The sequence below is a fragment of the Centruroides vittatus genome, unplaced genomic scaffold (assembly GCF_030686945.1).
Source record: "Centruroides vittatus isolate TY-2023 unplaced genomic scaffold, ASM3068694v2 scaffold_450, whole genome shotgun sequence".
Classification (NCBI taxonomy): Eukaryota; Metazoa; Arthropoda; class Arachnida; order Scorpiones; family Buthidae; genus Centruroides; species Centruroides vittatus.
The window spans coordinates 1075399-1100379 of record NW_027122709.1 but is presented as its reverse complement, the minus strand read 5'-3'; the positions used below and the strand labels follow the sequence as shown (position 1 = coordinate 1100379).

The 24981-nt window shown below is 31.9% G+C and overlaps 1 protein-coding gene across 1 annotated transcript in view; it reads right to left on the bottom strand.

Moving 5' to 3' along the window:
• The window catches only part of PolE1 (DNA polymerase epsilon catalytic subunit 1), a 58906-nt gene that overhangs the window by 22536 nt on the left and 11389 nt on the right, over positions 1-24981 (bottom strand). The window contains exons 10-28 of the mRNA XM_067287323.1: positions 21177-21357; positions 19133-19204; positions 16337-16450; positions 16054-16266; positions 15874-15981; positions 15536-15664; positions 12729-12831; positions 9872-10018; positions 9625-9770; positions 7938-8086; positions 7764-7856; positions 7539-7683; positions 5348-5505; positions 3977-4172; positions 2937-3062; positions 2248-2336; positions 1989-2091; positions 1028-1108; positions 795-923 (exon numbers count right to left, since the gene is read on the bottom strand). Of these exons, the coding sequence (XP_067143424.1) occupies positions 795-923; positions 1028-1108; positions 1989-2091; positions 2248-2336; positions 2937-3062; positions 3977-4172; positions 5348-5505; positions 7539-7683; positions 7764-7856; positions 7938-8086; positions 9625-9770; positions 9872-10018; positions 12729-12831; positions 15536-15664; positions 15874-15981; positions 16054-16266; positions 16337-16450; positions 19133-19204; positions 21177-21357 (2482 nt within the window). The remainder of the gene's footprint in view (positions 1-794; positions 924-1027; positions 1109-1988; positions 2092-2247; positions 2337-2936; positions 3063-3976; positions 4173-5347; positions 5506-7538; positions 7684-7763; positions 7857-7937; positions 8087-9624; positions 9771-9871; positions 10019-12728; positions 12832-15535; positions 15665-15873; positions 15982-16053; positions 16267-16336; positions 16451-19132; positions 19205-21176; positions 21358-24981) is intronic.

Below are 24981 nucleotides of genomic sequence, written 5' to 3'. Positions count from 1 at the left end.
CCATTCCTTTATTAGAACAAATGTTTACAGCCACTTTCGGAACCTGCATCGGGTTGTAACAAATACAAATCAAACATTTAAACCAATTCCTATCCTTATAGTTCACATATTTTCCAGTCCTTAAAGAAACAAAGATTTCGTAGGTGTCCAATGTTCTTATTTTTTGGTTATGAAATTCTTTTCTTAATAACCCAGCTTGATCCCGACAGGTTAACACCCCAGGACTGCACATAATCCAGGAGCTCTATTAATACTGTCACTATCTTTGCTATTGGTTAGTAATCTAAACACAGTAGGGTTTCATTTAAATATTATAGATGAATTTAAACATTTGGCTATCTTTTTGTATATGATATGCAACCTGAGGTTATAATCCAACATAATATATTTTTGATTTTGGTTTTTTAAAGGAAATTTGTGGCGAGTTTTTAAGGTTATTCTCTACTTTACTTGTCAGTTTGGTACTGTATCCATGCTCCCTTGCTATTTTCTTTACAAGTTCTATTTTGTTTCGTGTGTCATTAATACTTGAGCAGTGCATAAATGCCCTTTTAATTAGCAATCTAAAAGCTATTATTTTATAATAATTATGTGGATTGCTAGACACGGATGGATTTAAAAAAGGTAAGGTTTGGTTTGAGATATATTTACATGATGTGTTATAGTTCCATAATAAAATTACAATATTTTACAGTATTTAAATATAGAATTAAGTGAAACATAAATTACCATTAAGTTCCCATTTTTATGAAGTTTTAGTATTTAAAAAAAGAAACAAATGGATTCTCATTTACCTCTATGGGACGTGGTTCCGAAACCTTGAATAACTCGCTTATTTTTTTTTGTTTTAAATTATCATTTTTCTCCAAAAGACGTTTGTGCAACCAAACCGGATGAGCAATGCGAGGAACCGGATTTGACACCTAATTGTTTTGTTAAAAAAAGATGATAATTTAAATCATTTACATTTAATTTTTTAGAGCAAAGTTTACAATAATAAGTGACTAAAATAAAACAAAAACCCTACCTGCTGCAGAGCTGCGGGAATAGTTATTATTTTCTGAATAGCATTTCCCAAACGTTCGACGTAATATTCCCAGTCTAGTATCTAAAATTGTATTTTATATAAAAATACTTCAATTGACCGTTTGACAAAGTGATTTATTCCATTATCGTATCGATACAGTAGATGCCACTTATCGTCGTCATATTGGGACTAACATATACTAATAATTATTTGAGTAGTTCATCCAATATAACGTAGTACTATTTACAGTATTAAGTACAAAGTTAAAATGAACATTTAACATACATAAATTTATAAATAAGAAGTTGACTACCTGACTAAATACCTTCGGGAATGAGAATTCTGATGATATTAAAACGACTAATAATATCTATGATTACAATAACTGGTATCTAATGTATTTACAAAGTTTATAATTTGTAAAATGTTACATTTTTACTTCAATCTGGGAAAAATTTGATTGTATTGAATGATCACACATTTAAAAATAAGTATATATAACTTAAAAATTATCTTAATTCTCTAAGATATATGAACGTATAAAAAGATTAACCAACAAAATTTACCTCACATGTTCGTAGAAATCCTTTTACGTCTTTATTTCTGATTAAACACTTTCAAGATGCCTTCGTCTCATCATTAGGTTGGTTCGTTTTTCAAATACTGCAAGAGATTCAACCGTGAAACGTTTTCTATTACAATGGATTTGGAAGTGAAGAGAAAAAAGGAAACTTTTCACACCTGAATCTGTCGCAATAGAAAACATTCCACATTTGAATCCATTACAGTATTTAAAAAATGAACCAATCTAATGATAAGATGAACATACTTTGATAAGCATTTAATTGGAAATAAAGACATAAAAAGTGATTTCTACAAATACAAACCAGGCTAAATTTTGTTGGTTAAAGTTTATGGAGTCGATAGCATCAAGGACAAGGAATAACAATAGATTTTTTACATCACGTATGTCAAAATCTATCGCAGACGGAGTCTTCAGCCATCTTCGAAGAAAATGTCGCTTCACGCTCGGTTCGGCTTGAAATATGGCAAGAGGTATAGCTCTGAAATATATCGTTATTATTAAAATTATGAAAATATTTTCATACGTTAATTGGATGTTGCACATCTGGAATAATCCTGTATGTTTTATTTACAAATTAAACATAATAATATTTCAAATTTCATAAAATTCCTTTAATAAGTTAATAAGAATTCACCTCTCGGTAACCGGAGCTCCTTCTGGCTTTTTAGAAATCACGTAACGACAACTTAGCCCAGCGTCTTTAACCATTTGATCGCCAAGAAACTACAAAAATCAAGGTTAAACAGATACATAATATAGAAAAATACTGTTTATAAAAACACTACTTTAACTATTCTATATAACAATTCTTCAAAACAACTCTCAACTATTAATTTGAGTACTTATTAAAAGATGTAAGATGTTCTTGTAATGCACGACAGAATAATAATAAATCAACATATCGACACAAAACTCCGTATTCAGAGAGAGAAAAAATGTTTGAACAAAATATTGTACTATTCTGAACACAAGTTGCGTGATCTGAAAACAATAACAGAGCTCCACATTCACAATTCAGTAAGGGCAAGCAACCAACCACTTTTCATATTTATGAAGTAAAATCACTTATTTGCAGAAAGATTAACAATAATAATGAAACAATGGATAAAAAAGAATTAAATAATTTTTTATGTTTTTATCTTAGGCATGTTATACGTCAAACATTTGACGTATAACATCATTTATTTGACGTTTATTTATTTGAGGAAAAATAACAAAAATAAAATCAAATCATTCTGTAATAAATCTAAGGAAAACAAACCTCACTTTTTTGAAACCATTTCACAATAGCTAATTTTTATGTAAAAACGTGCGAAAGATCACCTCGGCAAGTCTCTTGGCAGTACTGATGGAGGTCGACTTCTGCTGTCCGTAATCTTCTAATTTCCGAGACATGCTACGATTTTCGGATATCAGCTCGAATAATTCGTCATCCGGCATGTCTTGAGCCTTTGAAATAATTAAATTTTTTAATTCAAAATTAGAAAGGACAATGTTAGTTAATTATTTGACTGTCGACGTAAATTGAATTTCACAATGAAAAGTTATAAGATCAACAAATGATACTAACAAATACAAAATTGTAACATCATCGGTATATAAACATATCTTTTAATATTTGAAACATATTTGTTTTTGAGAATAACAATAGAACCAGTGAATTGTCTTTAATCTTCGTTTTATATCTTGCTTAGAATATCAAGTATCAAAACTTCCTTCTCTGGATTTTCCTAAAAAATGCTAACAATTATTTACAATTGCGACAAACTGGACTAAAGTTAAATGTTTGTTTTATTTCAAGATTATAGCTTATTATAGTAAAACCTCTAATCTTGATTCTTCTCTTTCTTGAATCCTTCCTGAAAGGATTCCAGTCTTGGCAAACATCCTATACAATATAATGTATTCTTCTACCCTTAAACTTGAATAAAATTTCACATATCTAATGTCCTCCTTCTCAAGCATGTACTGGTATATCTGCTAGGAATACCAGCACGTGTGTTGGCTTTAAGTCGAACTAGTTGAACTCGGCAGCCATTAACCAATCTATTACGTATAGCAAATTCTTTCGGCATGTTGCCTAGTTAACTGTCTTTAATACAGCTAGATAAGCCTGTCGACGACGTTGAATTGACAATTTAGCAGAAAATCCGCTAAATCTAGAACTCTCAAAAACTCAAACTCACTATTTTTCGGTCCCTTCAAATTCAAGATACAGAGATTTTACTGTATATAAATCAATGATTATTCATTTATTAATTTATAATTTGATGTACTTGTATGTTCTTATGAAAAAATGTTACATTTTATATTTTTTATTTTCAAATAAAAGAAGTAATGCAAAGTATTCAAGTTTATTATACCTGACTATAGAGAACGTCAAGCCAATAATCTGCAATTTTGGCAACGGCAGCATAACATTCTTCCAAAGTACTTCCTTTCAAAAATGCTTCGAAGACGGATGACTGAAATATCTTAATCAGTTGTAATTCTCCACGTCTCTTGACTTCGAATCCTTTGAGTTCGGCAATTGTCCCGTCAAAATTAAATACGGCATATCTAAAAAATAATTTTCCGAATATTTGAGCATTTATACAATTCAAAAAGCTGAGATTGTTTAACATTTTCAATTTACTCTCTAGAAAGTATCATCTCACATTTATTTCCAGTAAATTCCTAAATATTTTAAAATTATATTCTAGATGGGTTGGAAAGAAGATAGTGCCAATACAGCCATACATAAAAAAACTATTTATTGCAGAAACCAAATAGCATTAGAATTCATTCAATATAATCCCCTTCTGCCACACAATGAAAGATGCTGCACACCAGTAGCACTGCTATGTTTATTTATGTCTTTAAATGAGTGCCCTATGCTTAAAGAATTGCATCTCGTGTGAAAATGCTTTTCTCTCAGTTGTTCCTTTAGCTTAGGGAAGAGATCAAAGTCAGAAGGACTCATATCAGGTAAATATGGAGGATGTTTGAGTACCTCCCACTACCACTGTCCTAACAACTCCTTCACAGGAACAGCAGATGACAGCAAGCATTTCATGCAAGAAAATGGGAGCAGGTGTTCGGAAATGCTGTTGTTTTCTCCATACTGTGGGTCAATGATGTTCTACCATACCCTAAGGTAGTATGCAGCATTCACAGTCCGGCCCCGAGGAACTGCATGATAGAGTATCCTGCTTTTCACATCGTACCCACTATCAATATAATTTTCACATTACTGCATTCTTGACACCATTCATTGGACTGGCATTTCAATTCTGAAATGTTCACCCACATTTCACCAACACAGTAATCATACTTCGAAAACATCACTTTAGGATGGTCTAATTCGAGACCGTCGAGTAACTGTTTCGTATTTGTCGATCTACACGACCTACAAAAGTGCAACTAGACGCGTCAAACAGCTAGGTCTTTCCCTCCAAATTCCAGAAATCAACAGCACCTTCACTCGTTTGTATGGAATGAGACACAGGTGTGGCTACTACTCTCATTCCAACCCTTGTATAATTATATAATAAATGATTAACCTTCTTACACGAATAGAAATAACGAAACAATAAATCATTAATACACGACGTACGTTCAATTCATGTATTAATGGTTGACTATTTCATTCCTTCTTATTAATTTAATAAAATTATTTAGAAATTAAATGTTTTAACCTCGAGATATTTATCAAAAAAATAAAAATAATGGTTGAACTTCTTATATATTTTTACCTTTTTTTTAATTTTTTGCCTTCCTCTTTGGATGCAGGTAATACCATAGCAAGATAGGGACCGTCGACTTCAAAAAATATGGAATTTTCATTTTTGATTACATAAGAAAGCTTTTTAGAATCCACAAGCTCGTGATATTGATCATTAGTATTATTATCCTATGTAAGAGAACAGTACAGTACATATTATATCATTTATATAGGCTTAAGTTGTAATACAATAATTAAATTTTTTAATGGTTAAAATCACATTCACATTTTGCTGACATATCAAAATACGTATTGGTTCGAAACATTTTTTTTTACTACTGTTTATACGTCAAATACCTACAACCAGAAATACCGCAATTACATATATAAGATAACAAGAATAATATACTTTGTCATCTATTAAGTATTAAGGTATAACTAAAAACTGGCAAACAAAATTTAACTTTAGATAGAGTTAAATAACCTAAATAAATAGGATTTAACAATTTGGAGGTCTTATCGTACCAAGGCTGCCAGAAAGAAGGACCGGATCTTTTACGAAAAAGTTTGGGTACGAGGACCCCTCGTCGGCTTACAAACGCACGGCACCGACATAATAATTATAACACTAATAGTTAACCAATACAAAGGAATATCTAATATATACAGTGCACCGTATTTACAATTTTTAATGTAACCCACATATCAAAGAACTAAAACTATCAAGCATAAAATTTTTCAATATGACGACAATTTGAGACCGATAAACGTCTTATTTTCTCCCACGTTTTCCAAATTCCGGTAGACGGTTCCACTATTAATAATAAATATCGTTAAGTATATTAAAAACCAAAGAGGGAGGGAAACTAACAACGAACTTACTATTATTAAAATGATTTGTTTCCAGACTTTAAACAAAAACAAATACACCTGATCCATGAGACTGTGTGAAGTCAACTGCCTTGTTACAATTCAATTTACAATGTGATGTGAATATACTCCCACATCCGTCATCTGGGAGGCCTCGGTGCCATATGCCCTCCAAATTGTTAAATCCTATTTATTAGGTTATCTAACTCTATCTAACAGATAATACTTTGTTACGCTGTGCAAAACATACAATTAGAACTTTTGAAAAATTTATATAAATTACATTAAAAAAAACTCAAAAATCCACCAAACATTCCGCAATTTCAACCCATAGAACATTTCTGGACTTGTGTAAAATCAAAAGTATACAGAAATAACTATTTAAGAGTTACAAATGGATTAAAGCAACAAATACTAGCATGCATTAAAGAATTTGACTTTAATTACTTTGTCTGGCTATTACAGAATGACTGGCAATGGTGTTTTAAAGGGACCACTTTCAGTTATTAATTAACAAGTATTTAAATAATTTTCTTAATGTTCAAGCCTTAAATTTATAAAACTTTCTTCTTGTAAACTCAATATACTAAAGCAAATTACACCAGATAATCTAAAAGTTCTTTTTAAATTTTATATTCGTATCGTTTAAAAAATATATCACTCGAAAATAAGTTACTAATAATTACTTACTTATTAATATATAACATGATTATATGCTGATTGAAACAACTAAATCTTCTATGTGTGTGTTTTTATATACCTACTGTTATATAGATGTCGAAATTCCCCCCACGGGGGAGAGGGACAGGATTAAGGCTTACCATAAAAAACCTGGCTTATATTATACTATTTTTGATGCGGTTTTTTACGTTTTTGATTCTGTTTTAATAGGGTACATCAAAAGAATGTACACTAAGAAGCGATTTTTCAAAATTCCCCCACAGGGGAAAGGTTGTTAACCTTCCATTGTTAACAATTGGAACCTTCTTAACCTTCCATTGTTAACCTTAAGCCAAACATTGTTAACCTTCCATTGTTAAGAGAAAGCGACATGCAAGATTTACACACGGAGATGCGGTTTTTTGCATTTTTGTGGGAAATCGAACATACTTTTAGATCCATCTAAAAATATTCTAATTAGTTGGAAACAGGGGGACCTAATTCTTGCATTCCGTGAAAACAGGTAAGATTGGCTATAATGTAATAATCGTAATGTTCGATATCGTTACGTTTTGCCCAAGCAATGTCGGGCTCATCTGCTAGTAGACAATAAAAAATGTATATTTGGTCTTAATTCTAACGAACATAATATATAAATTATTTGAGCACAGTAAATATATAAAATTACTCACTTTAACCAGAAGATTAAGCATTGCGCCAGGATACGATATCGTTATCTTAGGTTTCTTCGGATTTAAAGTTTTAATAACATAGTTTTCAGGAAAAGATGCGGGTAAAACACACCAAATACCATCTGTATCCAATTCTAACGGCCTCCTTTTTTCCGTTATAAAATACATCTCTTTACTATCCGTATACTAAATAAAAATTTTAAGTAAAATTATAGATAATATTACCCTATCTGTTCGATAATTTCTCGAGCTTGAGTGATAATTCCAGCACCCGTATGACACACGATTCCAGCCATCTCCATACTGTACCAGCGTGCACTAGAAATACATTTGCATAACGAATATAATAAATGTTTTAACATATCTGGTTATTTTAAAATAATTCTATTATTAGCTCACCCTTTACGCATAACGTAACCATAAAATGAATTCAAAATACATTTGTGCGCTAACTGCAACGAATCGTATAAAACTTCGAGATTTTTTGCAGCTTTTATTTCTCCGGCATCCTTTTTCTGTGTTGCTTCGGTAACTTTCTTCTTAGCTACCTTAATTGAATAAAGTGAGATTTATTAATTTGTTATCATTGGTTTGTATATGTTAAATATAAGATATAGTTTAACGAAAGAATGTAATAACTAGAGCTGATTTATAGATATCAAACTTAAAAAGTTGAATTGGGTGTTAATAAGTATACTTAAATGAAAACAAAGACTTTTCACATCTTAATGCCAAATTGCTGGGAAATAAGAGAATCTTATAAAAGGTCAACTGTATACTGCTATTGCCGAGAAGCACTTGAATAAATGAGCAATAAAAATAAAAAAGAAGTAGACCGATGATGATCACCGTTCATTGTCATTGATAGTTTGACATCTCTGGACTAGTGTTCTCACCCGATCTCTGGATACCACCTAAGCCGTCGCACACCATCTACTTGTCTCGAGACATCGAGAGACTTTCATATTCTTTCGACTTGTCGAAGATCCTAACGAACAATCCTGCGGTCACATATATTTTACACTTGTATCTTTATATTTTTATTTATCCGTAACATCAAAAATCTGGCTATCAACACTTGAAATATTTATTTTATTAGGTTTTAAAAAATTTTCTGTTTCAAATGTAACTGATGTTTGATTTTTCCTCCCCAAAGAAGGTTGGTAAAATATAGGTGCACATTAGTCCGATCAAAGGCTTTAGAAGCATATAGAGGACAATACAGTGGCCATTCTATTTTATATATATAAGTTTGAAATAATTAGAATTCACACTATCTATTTATAACTCACCGAGAATCTAAGTACCTACTCTGGCACTTGATTTGCTAATCACAGAAACATTTTCAGCCCCATTCAGGGACCTTCGTCAGATAGTATGGCCTTTCCGTCAAACCTAATTTATACGGAATAAATTAAAAATAAAAAGTGTTCTATGGAAACATTCCATCGGTGAAGTGACAAATTTAAAACAAATTGTTCTTTTGTTTTGTTTGATTGATCCAAAGATAAACATTCAATCAAATAAATGACACCTTCATATTAACTGCTAGTAAGTTCTTTAATTTACTATAAGTCAGTTCTAAAATTGTACGGGTATCCCTCGATTAACGCAATTAATCGATCTCTCGGCATTACTGCGTAAATCAAAATTTTATTAATCAAACACAGTGGTACCTCAGTGTTTGACCAGACAATCGTGACTCACTAAAGCAAATTTACAGTTAATAACAAATATTTTTATTTTAATTTTGTCATCTCGCTTCATTATGCATCATTTCGCTTAATGCCAGTTTCCAAAAACCCACCAATTGAAGGTTTGCTGTACAATAATTTCTTAATGAGTACATCTTAATCTTTTATAGTTATCCTCAGAATTTTTCAATATACTATAGAACAATAACTGCTTCATTAATGCTGCTTATCAAATCTAATTATTCTTGAAGTGCACAGACAATACATTCTCCCAACATTCCAAAAAGAATCAACACACAAATGTTTTTGTCACTAGTTTGTCTTATATATTTAAATATACATCGTAAATTTCTATACAAAAGAGCATTAAAGTATACAAATTTAAAATTTACCTTCAATAATGCTTTGTATTCGTATCGACGATCTCTGAAAGCTCTTACGGTATCCACGTAAAACGAATTTTCTCGCTGGCAAATAGTTGTATGCCTTATTTCGGTTCTTGTAATGTGGATTTTCTTATAGGCCTTGCGACAATAATCTACATAAAAGAGAACCGACCAGAAAAATTATTATTAAAAGAAAATACTTAAAAATTCGAAAATTTTTGAGTTTTAATCGTTAGGCATCTACAAAACTTGCCAGCTAATCTTTTCTTTTCGACTGCAGCTTGTTCTTCTCGAGGGAGTTCGTGGAATGCTCGATGCTTTAAACCGGGAGCAGCCGGAGGAAATTTTTCCGTTTCGAGCTGTTGCTGAATCCTTTGAAATTCACTTCTATTAGCTGGCACTAATACATAATAAAAAGTCATATTTTACTAATTTTTAAACATTGAACAAAAGTATTGATTGCTCAAAACATTATAACTGTCCAAAACATATAATAAAAGAACTATTTAGAATATTTTTTTACATAGCAGGTAACCATTATTTAAGGAAGTGTTAATTGTAAATGACAGTTAATTAAAAACTTTGATTTATCCATTAACACTTGCTTAAATAATGTGGTTAGTTACTATTAATCTCATTATTTCAAATGGCATCAAAAGATATAAGGGTTAGTTACCATTATACAAGTAAGAATTAATAATAAACGTATTCGAAGAGTTAACAAAAACAAAAGTTCTTTATACAACCTTTTTTTGTCTGGATATGTGTAGTATTTTGTCCATCAATATGATTAGATGTGGAAGCATACAGGTATCATATCCACTCTACAGCAGATTTGCCCACAGATACTGCACTATCACTGTAGATCCCTTACATTTATAGATGGCCAAAGCTGGTGTCTCATCTGGTCCCACAAATGCTTGATGGGTGATAAATCTGGAGACTCGGCAGGCCAAAAAAGTTATGGAGGAAAGAGATATTTCCAGGAATCATTAGCAATGTGCAGCCAGGCATGTTCTTGCTGGACTGCTTGGAACCATGTCATTAAAAAAAACATGAGGGTGCAGGCACCCTCGTATTCTTTTTAATGGCAATATCCCTCAAACCACTATTAGGGTGACCAACTGTCATGTGAGATGTCTCCCAAACTACTACACTAGCACTGAAGGTAGTGTGCCACTCAACAGGATTGAAATGCTCTCAAGTTCACACACTAACAGAGTGGAAATCCATTCCCAAATAAAACCAGGATTCATTGGTAAAGATAATATGTTGTCAGTCCCTAGCAGTTCACATTTCTATGTCACAATACCCACTGCAAAGTTGCCAATGGGAAGACTAATGGAAGAGTGCTAATGGGAGGACACAGTGGTTACTATGCATGTGAACTTACTTCTGCTAATCAGCTGCAATGTTACAAAAATAGAGTTTTGTAGCAAGGCTTCCAATGTCTCTAAATAGTGAACAAAAATGCTGTTGCAGCTACTCATGCTTATATCATAATCATCTTTCCTAGTGGTTTGTCTAGAATTCCAGAGCCCGTCATCTGCCATCATGTAAGTGTGCCCTCACATATCCATTGTCTCCGTCTTCTGACAATCAACTCACAATGACTCAGATGGCAGGAAATTTGAAAAAACTACTGTGAGATCCCAGGCCATAGTTTTTATAATTTATTTTAAATAAATTTTTAAAAAAGAGAGAATTTTAGGAAAGAGAAAGCAAATAATAGATCCTAACCAAAGATAACATTTTCTTTTCTAACAACACTTTCATGCGATGATTACTCAACCCAGGGAGTTGTGAAGAAAAATTCAGATTGGTTGTTAGCAACCTCTTCATCCAATATTACCAATTTTGGAAGTGTTCTGACTCAGGAAACAAACCAAAATTTATAAAAGAAGTCCAAAAGGTCACAAAGGACAGTCTAGTTCAAAGTTGTCCAAGTTCAGTCACTTCAAGAGAGACTAATAGTCCTCTTGTCTAGTTCATCAACTAGTTCCACCCAAAGAGGAAAAACACGGTCTCCTATTTACGATGTCTAGTTCGATGGTCATTCTTCAGTCTGGTTCCATCAACTAGTTTCAGAACAGTCCTGTACCACCTCAACCATTCCAGCTGTTACGGAAGTTGTCCTTCGACCCAATGATCGCCACCCAGGAGGAAATAGAGAGGAATAAACACAAACTTTAAAGTTAGGAATAATTGCTCTCATTAAGAACATATTTCGAGAGAAATAGTCGCCATTGAAGACGTCATTCAACATTGAAGGTATTTATCCATGCACGATCGATGTAAACTCTCACGAACAGTAGAATTTAGTCATTACAATAGCTTTGAAGTAGAAATTCGATAACAGCGTATAAGTATGTAGTATGCCATTTTATAGCCAGTTTATAGTTAAGAGCATCTTAATGTAAATTATAATTCATTTCGTATAATCAAAGAAATATATACTCCCGTCAATAAATATAATTTGTTTTAGTATAATTTTTTTGTTAAGTGCATTTCATTCTGGACTTCCATGTCTCTCTTATTTGCGTCCTCTGTCAGCCCATATTCACCCTCATACAGGCTGTTCGCACATGTTCAAAAACGCGAGGAAAAAAAAGGTTTGTGTTTCCCAATAAAAACAACTTAAAATATCTATTAATTTATTTTGTGCAAATACCAGGTGTGACAATTTAATTCCTGAAATGTATCTTTAAAAAATGTGTGTGGAACTGTATACTAGCGGGTACTACGGCCTTCAAAGTACACACCTTGTGAATCTATACACTGACTTAAATGGCATTCCCATTTCTGCAAGCAGGCGCGGAACTCATTTTTCAGAATACTATTGAATACCAGTCTCGCATTCTCACTACACGCCACTTTCAATAGTTGTAATGTTTCAGTCAGATATGAATACTATAAACACAAAAAACTTTTCAATAAAAGAAAACAAAGAATTTATTTAAACTGATAAAATGAAATGTTAAAAATTAACATACCAACTCAAATTTTATAGATGTTCTGTTATCCCGAGAGCATAGAACAGATGCAGTACGTATATTTGTATTTGTAAAAATACTTTTATTAATTAATAAAACATCCTGATTTTTACTTACTATATTCTCCTCTCCATGTCCACGGCATTACTCTCTGACATCTTGCACCAGGTTTATTAAAATCACAGGCTGCACAAGCAGCTTCATCAACAATAGCTGATGGCTACAATAATAATAAAATTAATATAACCAAATACTACAACATTATTTAAAGAAATATGATTTTACACTCATTTAAGTTAGATAAAATATTACTCTATATGAAATAAAAAGTAATAAAAGCCGTTCTGTTTAAGGTTAAATAAAACCCATTTTAAAAATTGTACTATAAAAACAAAACAATCTTAGAGAAGATAAAGCTGTTTTGAGGCTAGAACCCATATTTTAAAGTTACAAACCAATGTGCGTTGTAGCAGCTTCTATCGTGGTTGCATCGGCTAACATTCGGAACGCGTTGTGGCTTTCCTTAATCACCGCAACGCGTAGTGGTCAAATATCGCGAAAGCCATGTCACAAATTTCACTTTGTGGTCTTTTTGAGTTCGTCACTTGTTGTGGCAATTGTAAAAACAGCCACAATGCGTTACGGATGATTTAAAGAAACCGCAACACGTAGCCGTTTTTTTCGCTCAATGAGCAGTTTCGTTCTTTGAGCCTAACATATATATTCAACGGATCTTGTGACGATTGTCATTGTTTGCATTTTATGATTTATTATTGTGTTGTATATTTTTGTATTTTATGGTTTCTGTATTAGTATTTTAGAGTTGGTCTAGGAAAAAAATGGATAAATGTGTTATGTGGAAAACTTAAGTGATTGAAGTACCTATAAAATAATAATTGACGAAAAGTACGGGTAAAAAAAATTTTGGGAATACAAATCTTATTCGTTCCACCTGGAAAATAAATACAGCATTTATAGAAGTTTTTACGGGCAATTTTAAAATTGTTTAAACAAATACCAAAATGAATTGAACTATATTACTTCTCTTAAGTTTCTTTTCTACAGTTTTTAGTCGAATATAAAAGAAAAAAGTAAGAGGAACAAACATATGTAAGACAAAAACCAATTTACTGTAATATTAAAACAAACTATCTAAACAATATATAGAAGTGTGCACATATGCACAAACTTTCATATAAAAATTAAATTACATTTATATTCTACATAGTATTTTGCAGCTTGTTTAATCAGACTGAGCTTATATCTTTAATCATGACAAAATTTTGCTTCAGCAATCTCTAAATACAGGGTGATTCACTGATGACATTCAGTAGTTTTCTCTCTAGAACCATTGGAGATAGTTCCATATATCTTTCTATGAACACTAGTCTCAAGTTTTGGCTCTATGGAGGGCTTATCACACATTATCGACATTGTCAGTGTTCGCACAGAAGTACGAAGACACGAGTTTATTATGACGACGATAAGCATTTTCAAGCCTACGTCTACCTACTTCTGTGTGAACACTTCGACAATATCAATAGTGTGTGTTAAGTCCATAGAGTCAAAACTTAGTGCTCATAGTTCAATATTGTAACATAAGGACAAAAAGCAATTCACCCATCAAGATGGAACTAATCACCAAGTTTATAGAGCAGACAGGGGACAATTTTGGGGATCTTGGATGACCTTGAAAATTGGCAGTTTTTGAGATACAGAACAAAATAGTTTCTTTTAAATTATAAGGGGTGCTTTTGAGTCATTTTATACATTGTATATAAACTTGATAATTAGTTCCATCTTCCTATCTCTAACAGTTTGAGAAAAACCTACTGAACGGCAACAGCGAATCACCCTATATATATAAATATATATGTGTATACATTATAAACAAACATTATATACATATTCATCTAAGTTTATGCATTTTTATATATCATAAACAGTACAGCTATGACCAAACAATTCAACCTGAAAGAGTTATAAGAATTTAAATAACAAATGTTAAAATTGTAATATTCATTTTATAAATAAATCTAAATCATAAATAAAATCACAGATTCATAATTATTTTAAATTTTAACCATTCATCTAATTAAAACCAATATCTTTCCTATATACATAGTAAACAATTATCAGATACATTCATATTGCCAAACAATCTGCTGGCACATCTAATAAACTATTTTTAAAGCCAATTAGACACAAATCAATTTTAAATTTAAATTAATTTAACTCTAATTATTAAATTTATCAAGAGATAATAGCTTAACTGTCTACCTTAGCCAAATTGGTTTGTATCTAATTAGTTATTGGCCTTAATATAGCCAAATACATAATCCAGCATATCATTTCGCAATACCTTTGCTATATAGAAAGAATTAAAATGAAGCAGATTAATTATTTAAATTTTTCTTTCCTAAATCATATCTTTCTGATAATAGCGAAGTCGAGACCAAAGTTTTAAATGCGAAAACGCGTACGTCGGACGTTCGGCGCCGCTTTCCCGTAAGCTTAGGAGTTTGACAATGGTGTTTGGAAAGTCGGTGGAATCATGCTCGACATTCCAAATGCCATTGTCAAACTTCTAGGCTTACGGGAAAGCAGCACCGAACGTCCGACGTACACATTTTTGCGTTTAAAACTTCGGCCTCAACCTCGCTATTATCTATTAGAAATCAATACATTTAGAATATGTAATAAAAATAGTTATTAAATTCTAAAAATTGTCTTAAGAAAGATAATATTAATAAAAGACTTATTATACCCAGAATTGGATTTACATATAGTGTGGCATTCATCCGAAACATTGAGATTTCCTCAAAAATATTATCCCTTAAGGTGAGAATCTTCCTAAATCACGGCTTATCTAACTTATACATAAACCCACAACTGGCTATACTAATATCAATAAGTTTACTTACCTGTAAACGATTAGTAAGAATGATATTTGGATACATAGCACCAACATCTAAATGATATATGATGGGATTTTCAAGTCTTGTGGGACAGTCTCTTAAATGCGATAATTTCTTGATTATGTCTTCTGACACCTGACAAATAATATTTTATATGTTATATACTTATTTATATTGTAAAAAAAGTTATTAATTTCCTAGATTAGATCTGTTTACCAAATTCTTTCTTAAAAGATTATTAAAAAAAGACTTTTTCGGTCCTTGAGGTTAATGTAACATTTTAAATTTATTATTATTAAAAAGCAATATCGATATTTTAAAATTTTAAACCATAACAAATTTACCTCATCGAAATTGGTAACTTGTTCTAGAGGAATTTTTTCTTCGACTTCAATAGCATATTTTAATTGTCTGTCGACATTATCTATCAACTTTTGAAATGCTTCTGGAATCTGAATATGTATAAAAATTGAAAATCAATATCAATTCTACCTTTAACTCAAAATAAATTACCGAATACTCACTAATCTAAAACGACATGGAAGATCGGCTCGAAACACTCCGGATTCCAGAGCTTCCACGTGTCCGCCGACGTAAGTTTCCTGATCCAGAACGTGACCGTCGTCCGTCAATTTATTTAAAATGGATTCTTGCTTATTAGGAAAAATGATATTTGCGTGAAATGCCTGAACCATCAGAAGTGCCTCGCATAATGTGCCCGATCCTTTTCTTAATACCTGAAGCATTTATTTGAAAACATTACGTTTAAATTTAGTGACAAAATTTGCTTTATTATAAAAGTCTAACCTCATCCGGTTCCATAGGAATGATAGTGCACAAAGCAAATATAAAAGGATGAACGTATTTCATATATAGGTAATACGTGGCAACGGCATCCGAGACCGAATAATTTGAGAGAATCTGCATTATGAAATAATAGAAATAATTAATAAATAGTAAAAAATTGTAATTAATAACTTTATTTATTTAGTAAAAACTCCATTTTAAACAAAAACACACACATTACATGTAATTTAGTTCTTAATTGTAACATCTTTATTTGTGACAGAGATCTTTGAGTTGAGTCGAGTTGAGAATATCAAACAAACAAGTTAACAGAGAAAAGCATATTCATTCCATACCAACATACATTCAACTACAGAGAACATAACAGCTCTCTGAGTGAGTGAATACAAGCTTCCTTTGTATTCAAAGGAAAATAAGGGGTGTGACAATCACATACTTTACAAATGCTCTAATAGTTATTAACAGTAATATACTCATAGTAAACTTTTATTGCAGATCAATTGAATATTTCAATGCAATTTCATCTCGAAGCAAAACAAAATTTTCAAATTATTTTTTATAATAAACATACTTGAGATGAGATAGAAATACACACTCTCTCTCTCACTATGTCATAAGATAAAAACACTTCATTAAAACTAAAATTATAACCTTGAAACTTTTAAATTTTATCCGTTCAGAAAAAAGTTCGTAAAAGCGACCAATTAGGTCATTCAAATTCAAAAATATTGCATCTGTGAGAATATGGGCGAGGGAGTATTGCCCTCTTATCGTCGGATCGGGGGATCCACTCACTTTGTCAGTGGATGGCTTCAAAATTAAAAGGGTTCGAGCAGGAGGGCGGGTGGACTCTCGATGGGACGTTGGCCATTATATGGAGAAAAAGAGGATACCATTAAATAAATTCGAAATCAAAATTTTAATAAAATAAAACAAAGGAAAAGAAATAAAATACAAAAATGGGTTGAGATAAGGGATCTATATTCCCTATTAACCGAGAGAGAGAGAGTTTACAAACAGATTATATTACCTCGTTGGACATTCCCTTTCGAATTCTGCTGCAGGGAGGAGCAGGAAATTTGACTTCTGGTGACATGGCCGGATGAGTCGCAGGGGGAGGGGAGAATGGCCAGTATAAATTCGAACACAGTGTTTATAAATTATTTTAAATTCCAAAATATTTAAACACTGGAAAATGATTTTCGCCGTATGTACTAATAAAGTGATAAAAATATCCTTACATCACCACACATAACAGCCAGCAACTGTATTAATGCAAAGGATGCTGCTAATATTTCATATGCATGGAGGTGGTGCTATGAAAAATAACGGGAACAACACTAGCAAGTAGCTAACGTTTCTACACCAGTAATTACGTCTTATTATTTATGTGTGGTGATGTAAGGATATTTATATGACTTTATTAGCAGCAGACAAAAAAAACATTTGTATGCAGATAGTAGATGAAAGTAGATCATTTACTCGATTGATGTACATTACATACTTCTCAAGTAGTAATTAACATAATTACAATAGTTGATTTAAAAGCTGCTTGCCCTAGTTGTATTAACGTCTTCTATGTAAGCATAAAACTGCAAAATGGACTTATCGTACAGTAATGTATGATGACAATAAGTCCGTTACAGCAATTTTATGCTCACATAGAAGACATAATTATGATAATTTAAAATGATAGCATTCTTTTCAGAAGACCTCATATATGGCTTTGAAAAAAACAAATAGCCTTTATTTATTTATTATTCATTAACAAATCCTATAATCTATTACGGAAATATAAATTTATTGAATCTGTTCATTAATAAATTTCTAGAATTTTATGAAATATTAATATTAGTAAAAAAAAGTCAAATTGTTTTGTTATGCAATCAAAATTATTAAAATATGACAATTGATAGTACAGGTACTCCTCACTTTATGACCTACCTGCTTAACGACCACTCGCACTTACGACCAATCGAGTTTCGACCTGCAATTCACGGAATCCCCTTTCTCAGCTTGAGTGTCGGTCAGTGGCAAATGGTGAAATGTGCACTAAGCGTACTATAATAGGTTTGCGCATACTATAATAGTCTTTTTATGAATAAATTTGAAGTTTGTTGCATAATTTGTATAATTTTACAACGATCCTATATTCCCAGTGAAAGCTCCTCGCTTATCGACCAATTCGCTTAACGACGTAGTCGTCGGAACGGAACTCGGTCGCAAAGTGAGGAGTACCCGTACTGTATGAATACATTAGGATCTTAGTTTGATCCCCTGGCACTTTGTGATGCATTTTATAATAATTCTTTATGTAAACAATTAATATTAGTTTTAAAATTAATCTGCAACTGTCAGTAAAAGTCTGTAATAACTGTCCAAACATTAAACGAAATTCTAAAAAAGTACACAATGTAATCACAATTTATATGGTCCGATTTTAAGTGATTTTAAAACAAAATCTTTCGGTGCAATAGAATAGGTCAATTTTATGTGTAACAAGAGTTACTTAAAAATGCGAAAATTAAAATTCACTCATTTTATACAGTGTGCAAAGTTTTAAAAACAGCCTAAGAACTTGGTCTCTAAATATAGAAAGAAAAATGAATAGCATTTATACATAATTGTATATATATCTATGATCAGCCATACTATCAGCAAGCAAAATCAAGAAGGCAAGTTTCTTGACTTTCCCTGACTTTTACTAAACATTAACAAAAATCTCTGACTTTCCATATACATAGGAACACTGTATTCAACTATTTGTGTGAAATAAATAAAAAATTCTTCACAAACCTGTGGTTGTTCACTGGCCAATCTACACATATCTTCGGGATCAAGTTCTACTGGATCATATCTCAATTTAGCCTGATTAATAGAAATAATAAGTCTTTTTATACAAAATTATTGAATTAAAGTTAAAATACGTAACTTTTTAAAATCTAGAAATTAAATTATGGATAAATCATTAATAAAACTTAAATAAATTCATGTACAGAAGAAACACAAAGTCTTCAAAATTCATCCTTCTAACATCAATATTTCATGGTGAAATTGACCTTCATTTTGAAGCACTTCTCTGCTTGAATATATAAAAAAGTCCAGCAATGCATTTCATAACTTTCCTGGCAAAACAATTTAAACTGTGTGGTGCCATCTGTTATGTTATTTTATTTAAAAACTTTTTATGCTAATAACGAGAACAATTGTCATCAAGTTTGACTCCACAAGAGATATGACGCACGACCTATCTTCCCACCACCAAAATTTAATGGCATCAATGCTCCTAATAAACAAACTCCCCACAAAATTTCAGAAATTTTCAACGATAGGCATACGAGTTATTAAGTTTCAAACGGGAACAAAATCGTGCCCCCTACGGACACAGAAACACCCCAATATTTTAAATTTCAACATTTACAAAGTATCGAGATATGCAAATATTATATATAAAATGTATATTCAAATGAATAGTAAATTCAGTATAAAGTTTTGTTTAAATAATTTAAAATCTATATTAGCATAAACATCATCTAAATACTGTACGACATGAGTTACATATTTATTTAGTTTCATTTTGGCAAAGTACTTTTTATAGTTCAGTTCTATTGTAATAAATATTTTTTGTTTCTAAAGTACATTTCACAATGAATCCGTTTTAAGTTATATTTTATTGTTTTCCAACAAATTATCCAAAATTTTTATTTTTCTCCTTTGTATAATACATTAACATTTCAAAAGCGTACTATTCAAAACATTATTATCTTCAGTTAATTTATTGAGACTGAAAATTAGAATTATTTCTAATCTTCAATTTTAAACAATTTCCTAGATGATAACTAATCTTGGATCACTTGGAGGGCTTAACTAATGATGTACCCACCAATTTACAAAGTTTATGGATCTTAGCCCTATCACGTTTCCTTGAAAATAAGACCTAATAGAGATTTTGCTGAATTGCTCCCCGGAAAGTAAGATCTAGCAAAGTTTTTGTTTGGAAGCATACCCACCAAACAGAACACCAGGGCATGCAGCTGTGATTCTTTTTAGCCTGCCGCCGTTATCCCCTATTTTCACCGTCCATTGCAGAGCAGCTGCATGCAGGACACGAAGACCGTCACCTACCGCCGACCCCGACGTTCCCTTCCGTGGCCGTCACTCGTGAATGTGCAGGCAAGGCATCGAGAGGCCCGTCGCCTGCCGCCGTACCGTACGCTGTCCCTGCTGTGCTGTACGAGTGTGCTGTGATGAGCTCCCCCTGGTGGCTGGAAGCCACCATACCGTACGGAAAGTAAGACCTTGCACATTTTTGGGAGCAAAAATTAATATAAGACACTGTCTTATTTTCGGGGAAATGGGGTAATAAAAGTCAACCTTCATTAACGTTTTTCCAAAGTTATTGAATGTAGAAAATTGCTACTTAATTATTAAAGTTACTATTTAATAATAATTTTGTGTAATACTTGAGATTACTTTCAACATAAATTAAAAGTAATTTAATAAACTTTGGAAATGTCAATAGTTTTGCTAAAAATCAGACTTTTGGACATTTTATGTATAAATTGATATAAAAATTTTATCGTCTTGGCCATAATAACTGGCAATTATTAAACAACTTTTACAAAATAAATTAGATACGGAATATTTTTTAACTTATAAATGTGTCGACGTAAGCTTGTGTTTGATAAATAATTCTAACTTTTAAAATATTTCGCATATCATTTAGGAATTTAAATCCATAAAATTTTATAATTGCAACAGAAATCAATTTAAATTATTTAAATAATTTTAGGAAGGCGATTTACCCATATAAATTGTATGTAAATATCTAAAAACTTACCTTTGCCACAGCTTTTAAATTTTGACTGCCAACAGGTAAATAACTGTCTCTCTTCACCCAGTGCAAGCAATCCAGATGTATGCAAGGACGACAAGTATAAAAACCATCCCTGTTCTGAGAAAATCCAATCTCTCTCAACATGTCTAAAGAATGAAAGTTGGCTCTTGCTTCAACAAATGGCCTTTAAATTATATAAAAACAATATTAAAATGCAAATATAGACATCTGTAAGCATGACAGTTACATTAAAGCCAAACGATTTCCAGATTAGATCGAGTTATATTACCGCTACTATTAATTGCATAATGTTAAGTAATTGGTCTAAAGGTATGCATTAGGTACAGTCTCTTATTGAATTTAATAATTGTAATCAAATTAATATTTATTAGGTTCTGGAAGAAAAAAATCTGTTTCTAAAGCATTTCATGCATTAGAAACTTGTGATTTTCTATCTGTACCATAATAAATAAAACCTAACACTAATGTTGATAATAGTTCAAATACTGGCCGACAGAAGATTGCCGACAATTGTTACTATTAATAACTTCATAATTTCTAGAATTAGACAGATAGAGAACAATGTTTTTAGCAGTATAGTTTACAATGATAAACAGTATGATGATATAAAGGACAAGGATGATGAATATAAAGTTCTGTACTTGGATAATAATGATAATATGAAACTTCTATTTTATAATATTGTAGGTTTAAATAATAAAATATTGTTTTCCTAACTTCTAGAATCTGATATATAGAATGAATGTGTTCTATTTGGTAGAAATGTGGCATACATCTCTTGCAATTGACTCAATGTTTTCTAATGATTATAAAATTTATCATCAGGTAGCGAATAGCTGTGAGGTCCTGGAAGACCCAGTGGCAGATTAATTCTCAGTCTTAGATTAGACGCAGTCTCTGAAGTTAAACTGATATTTCAGTCATGATTTGTGTTAATTTTACAACTAGATACTGAAGACTTAACCAATATACAGTTAATACAGTAGAGAGTCGTTAATCCGAACCCCGGTTATCAGAATGCTTTTCAGTCAAACTGTGTCGTGCCGAATCGAACGTTTTTGATACTAGATTTACTTCTAAAGTATAATTTTTATGTTTTTATATTTTTCAATATATTTATTTTGTTTGTACAAAATGCAGAAATAATTTTTAACGATACAATAGCCTCGATTATTATTATAAAAATTTTCGTTAGGCTTAAAATTGACGAAAATTCAACACGAAGCGACACCAACGGAGAAAAATTTGAACATCGGACAGGTTAATATATTTTTTCGCACGTAATCGGTTATCCGAACAACCCCAGTCCCCAATTGATTCGGATAAACGACTCTCTATTGTAGTGTCATATATTCTGCCTAACAATAATTATGACAGAATAATCATGATGATTTCAAAAATATTTCGTTGCTCATAGAAAACTACTCGCTACATGGAAATAACTTGATCTTGTGCACAGATTTTAATGCTAGAATGGGACATTCTGATTATTTGTTATGTTTTACCAGTGGCCAGCAAATTGCTTTCAGAGCTTCAAAAGGTTCCATTGTTAATGATTGAAGGAAAAATTCTCTACCATTTCTGTGAGGATAATAATCTTGTTTGCTTAAATGGTTTATTGCCAGGGGATGTAGAAGATAATTTTACCTATCATACAATTTTGTGTTAGTGTCGCAAGAAATATTTTCTCACATTGTAAACGACTTATCACTAATAGGTTCTAATCAAATGGACAATTATATATATATAATTGGACAACAGCACTGTAAAATCTGTTAGATCAACACAGTTTCTCCTTTTTATGGTTGTCTCAAGATTCTCATTTGATTGAAAACTATCAAGCATTAATTCTGAAAGTGTATTGTGAACAATGCATACAAGAAGATTGGTCTCTGCTAGAAAAGAATAAGCATTTTCAATTGTACTCTAGTATTAAAACAACTTTTGTGTGTGAAGGTTATATGTTGAACATAAATTATTATGTAAAACTATTAATTCTTCAACTAAAATGTGGTCAAATTTATATTTTGACGTATAATAGTAGACTAATAATAGATCCTGATAGAATTTGTAGTAATTGTAACATGCAAGTGTATGAAACTTAGAAACATGTATTTTTCTATTATGTAAAATTCATGAAAGTAGGAAAAAGTATTTGATGAGATTTGTCTTAAAAAGATATGATTAGTTTGTTGTGTTTCTCAAAAACTGATGATTACTGTGTAGTTTATTTTGTGTTACCTTATACTAAGTTGTTGTATTAATTTGTTAAATATTACTAACTTACTTTTAAATTATAGTTTAACCCATTGCAACAAACTAAGGTTCGTGCAATAAAGAATTACTAATTTCTGGAATTTAGTAGACCGACTCCCTGAGTCAATTTCAATTAACTGACTTTTAGATAATCTGAACTCTTGTGGCTGTCAGCCATATTTTAGTTATATATATATAGTCCATAAGTTCTGTATTTCGTTTCTATTTTCTTCTCTCATTCCTACTTTCGTACGTCCTTCCCATTGTCTCAAAGAGACTCATACGTGAACCATTACCGCTCGAGGGGAAGGGTTGCCCTTTCCAAAAACCAAGTGTCAAACAAAGAAGGAGATTAAGACTTCCCCAAAATTGGGGATATGGACAAAGAAAGTATAGGCCCAAGGCAGAGTAGGAAAAAGAAAGGAGACTTTTCTGGCTGGACATCGGAGGATACAGACGTAGTAAGTAGTGCTCCAGACTGAGAAAGAAAGGGGACTACGAATTGAGAGAGAACCTACCGAGACCAGAGAGGAAAGGAGGCTACGAAGATCTCTAAGGCATCGAAAGAGCCGAAGAATCTAGGCATAGAGCTACTGGAGAAGTAGAGCGAGACTACTACAATTTTGCATGAGCATAGAAATCATCAAGGACGTTAACTACACGACTTGGGCCCGGGTACTTCCTATCTGCCTTTTCCCTACTTTTCTTAGTCTGTCCATTCCTTTTCCTTGTTAGTTCTAAGATAGTTATAAGGTTAGTTGTAAATTAGTTATTAGGTCTCCCCCTTTTTTTATCTTCATGTTCATTTGTGTTACACGCGCGTTGTATATATGTGAAGTAACAGGAAGTGACCTGCCTTCCCCCCTGTAAAGTTATAGAAGTAACTATATCGAGTTGGGGTCCGTGAATTAAAAGAACCGCGTTCAGAAGAAATAAAAGGAGTATTCATTGTGTAATTTTTTCTCTCCGTGTCGTTAATTGATACCGTTACTCGCTGTTTTGCAAATATTTCCTTCCGAACTACCACACTCTACTGTACTTAAGAATAGAGAGGTTGAGGCCAAAGTTTTCAACATGTAAACGTGTACGTCAGACGTTTGGCGCCGCTTTCCTGTAAGTCTAGAAGTTTGACAATGGCGTTTTGAAAGTCAGTGGAATCATGCTCGACATTCCAAATGCCATTGTCAAACTTCTAGGCTTACAGGAAAGTGGCGCCAAACGTCTGACGTACACGTTTTTGCGTTGAAAACTTAGGCCTCAACCTTGCTAATAAGACATGTGATAATATAAACATCACATTCCCTATAACTTATTATTCAGTAAATTTTACTGTAAGTATAAACCACTAGTGATGATCATTAAACAACTATTACCATTGATGCTTTATATATATGAAGCCAATATACAAAAGTCAAGCCAATTAATTACATTAATTAAGCTATTGATATATGTAGCTTAATGTAATCAAATTATATATAAACTATACAATATATACAATTAATAACGTACAATATATTAATAAACTGATAAT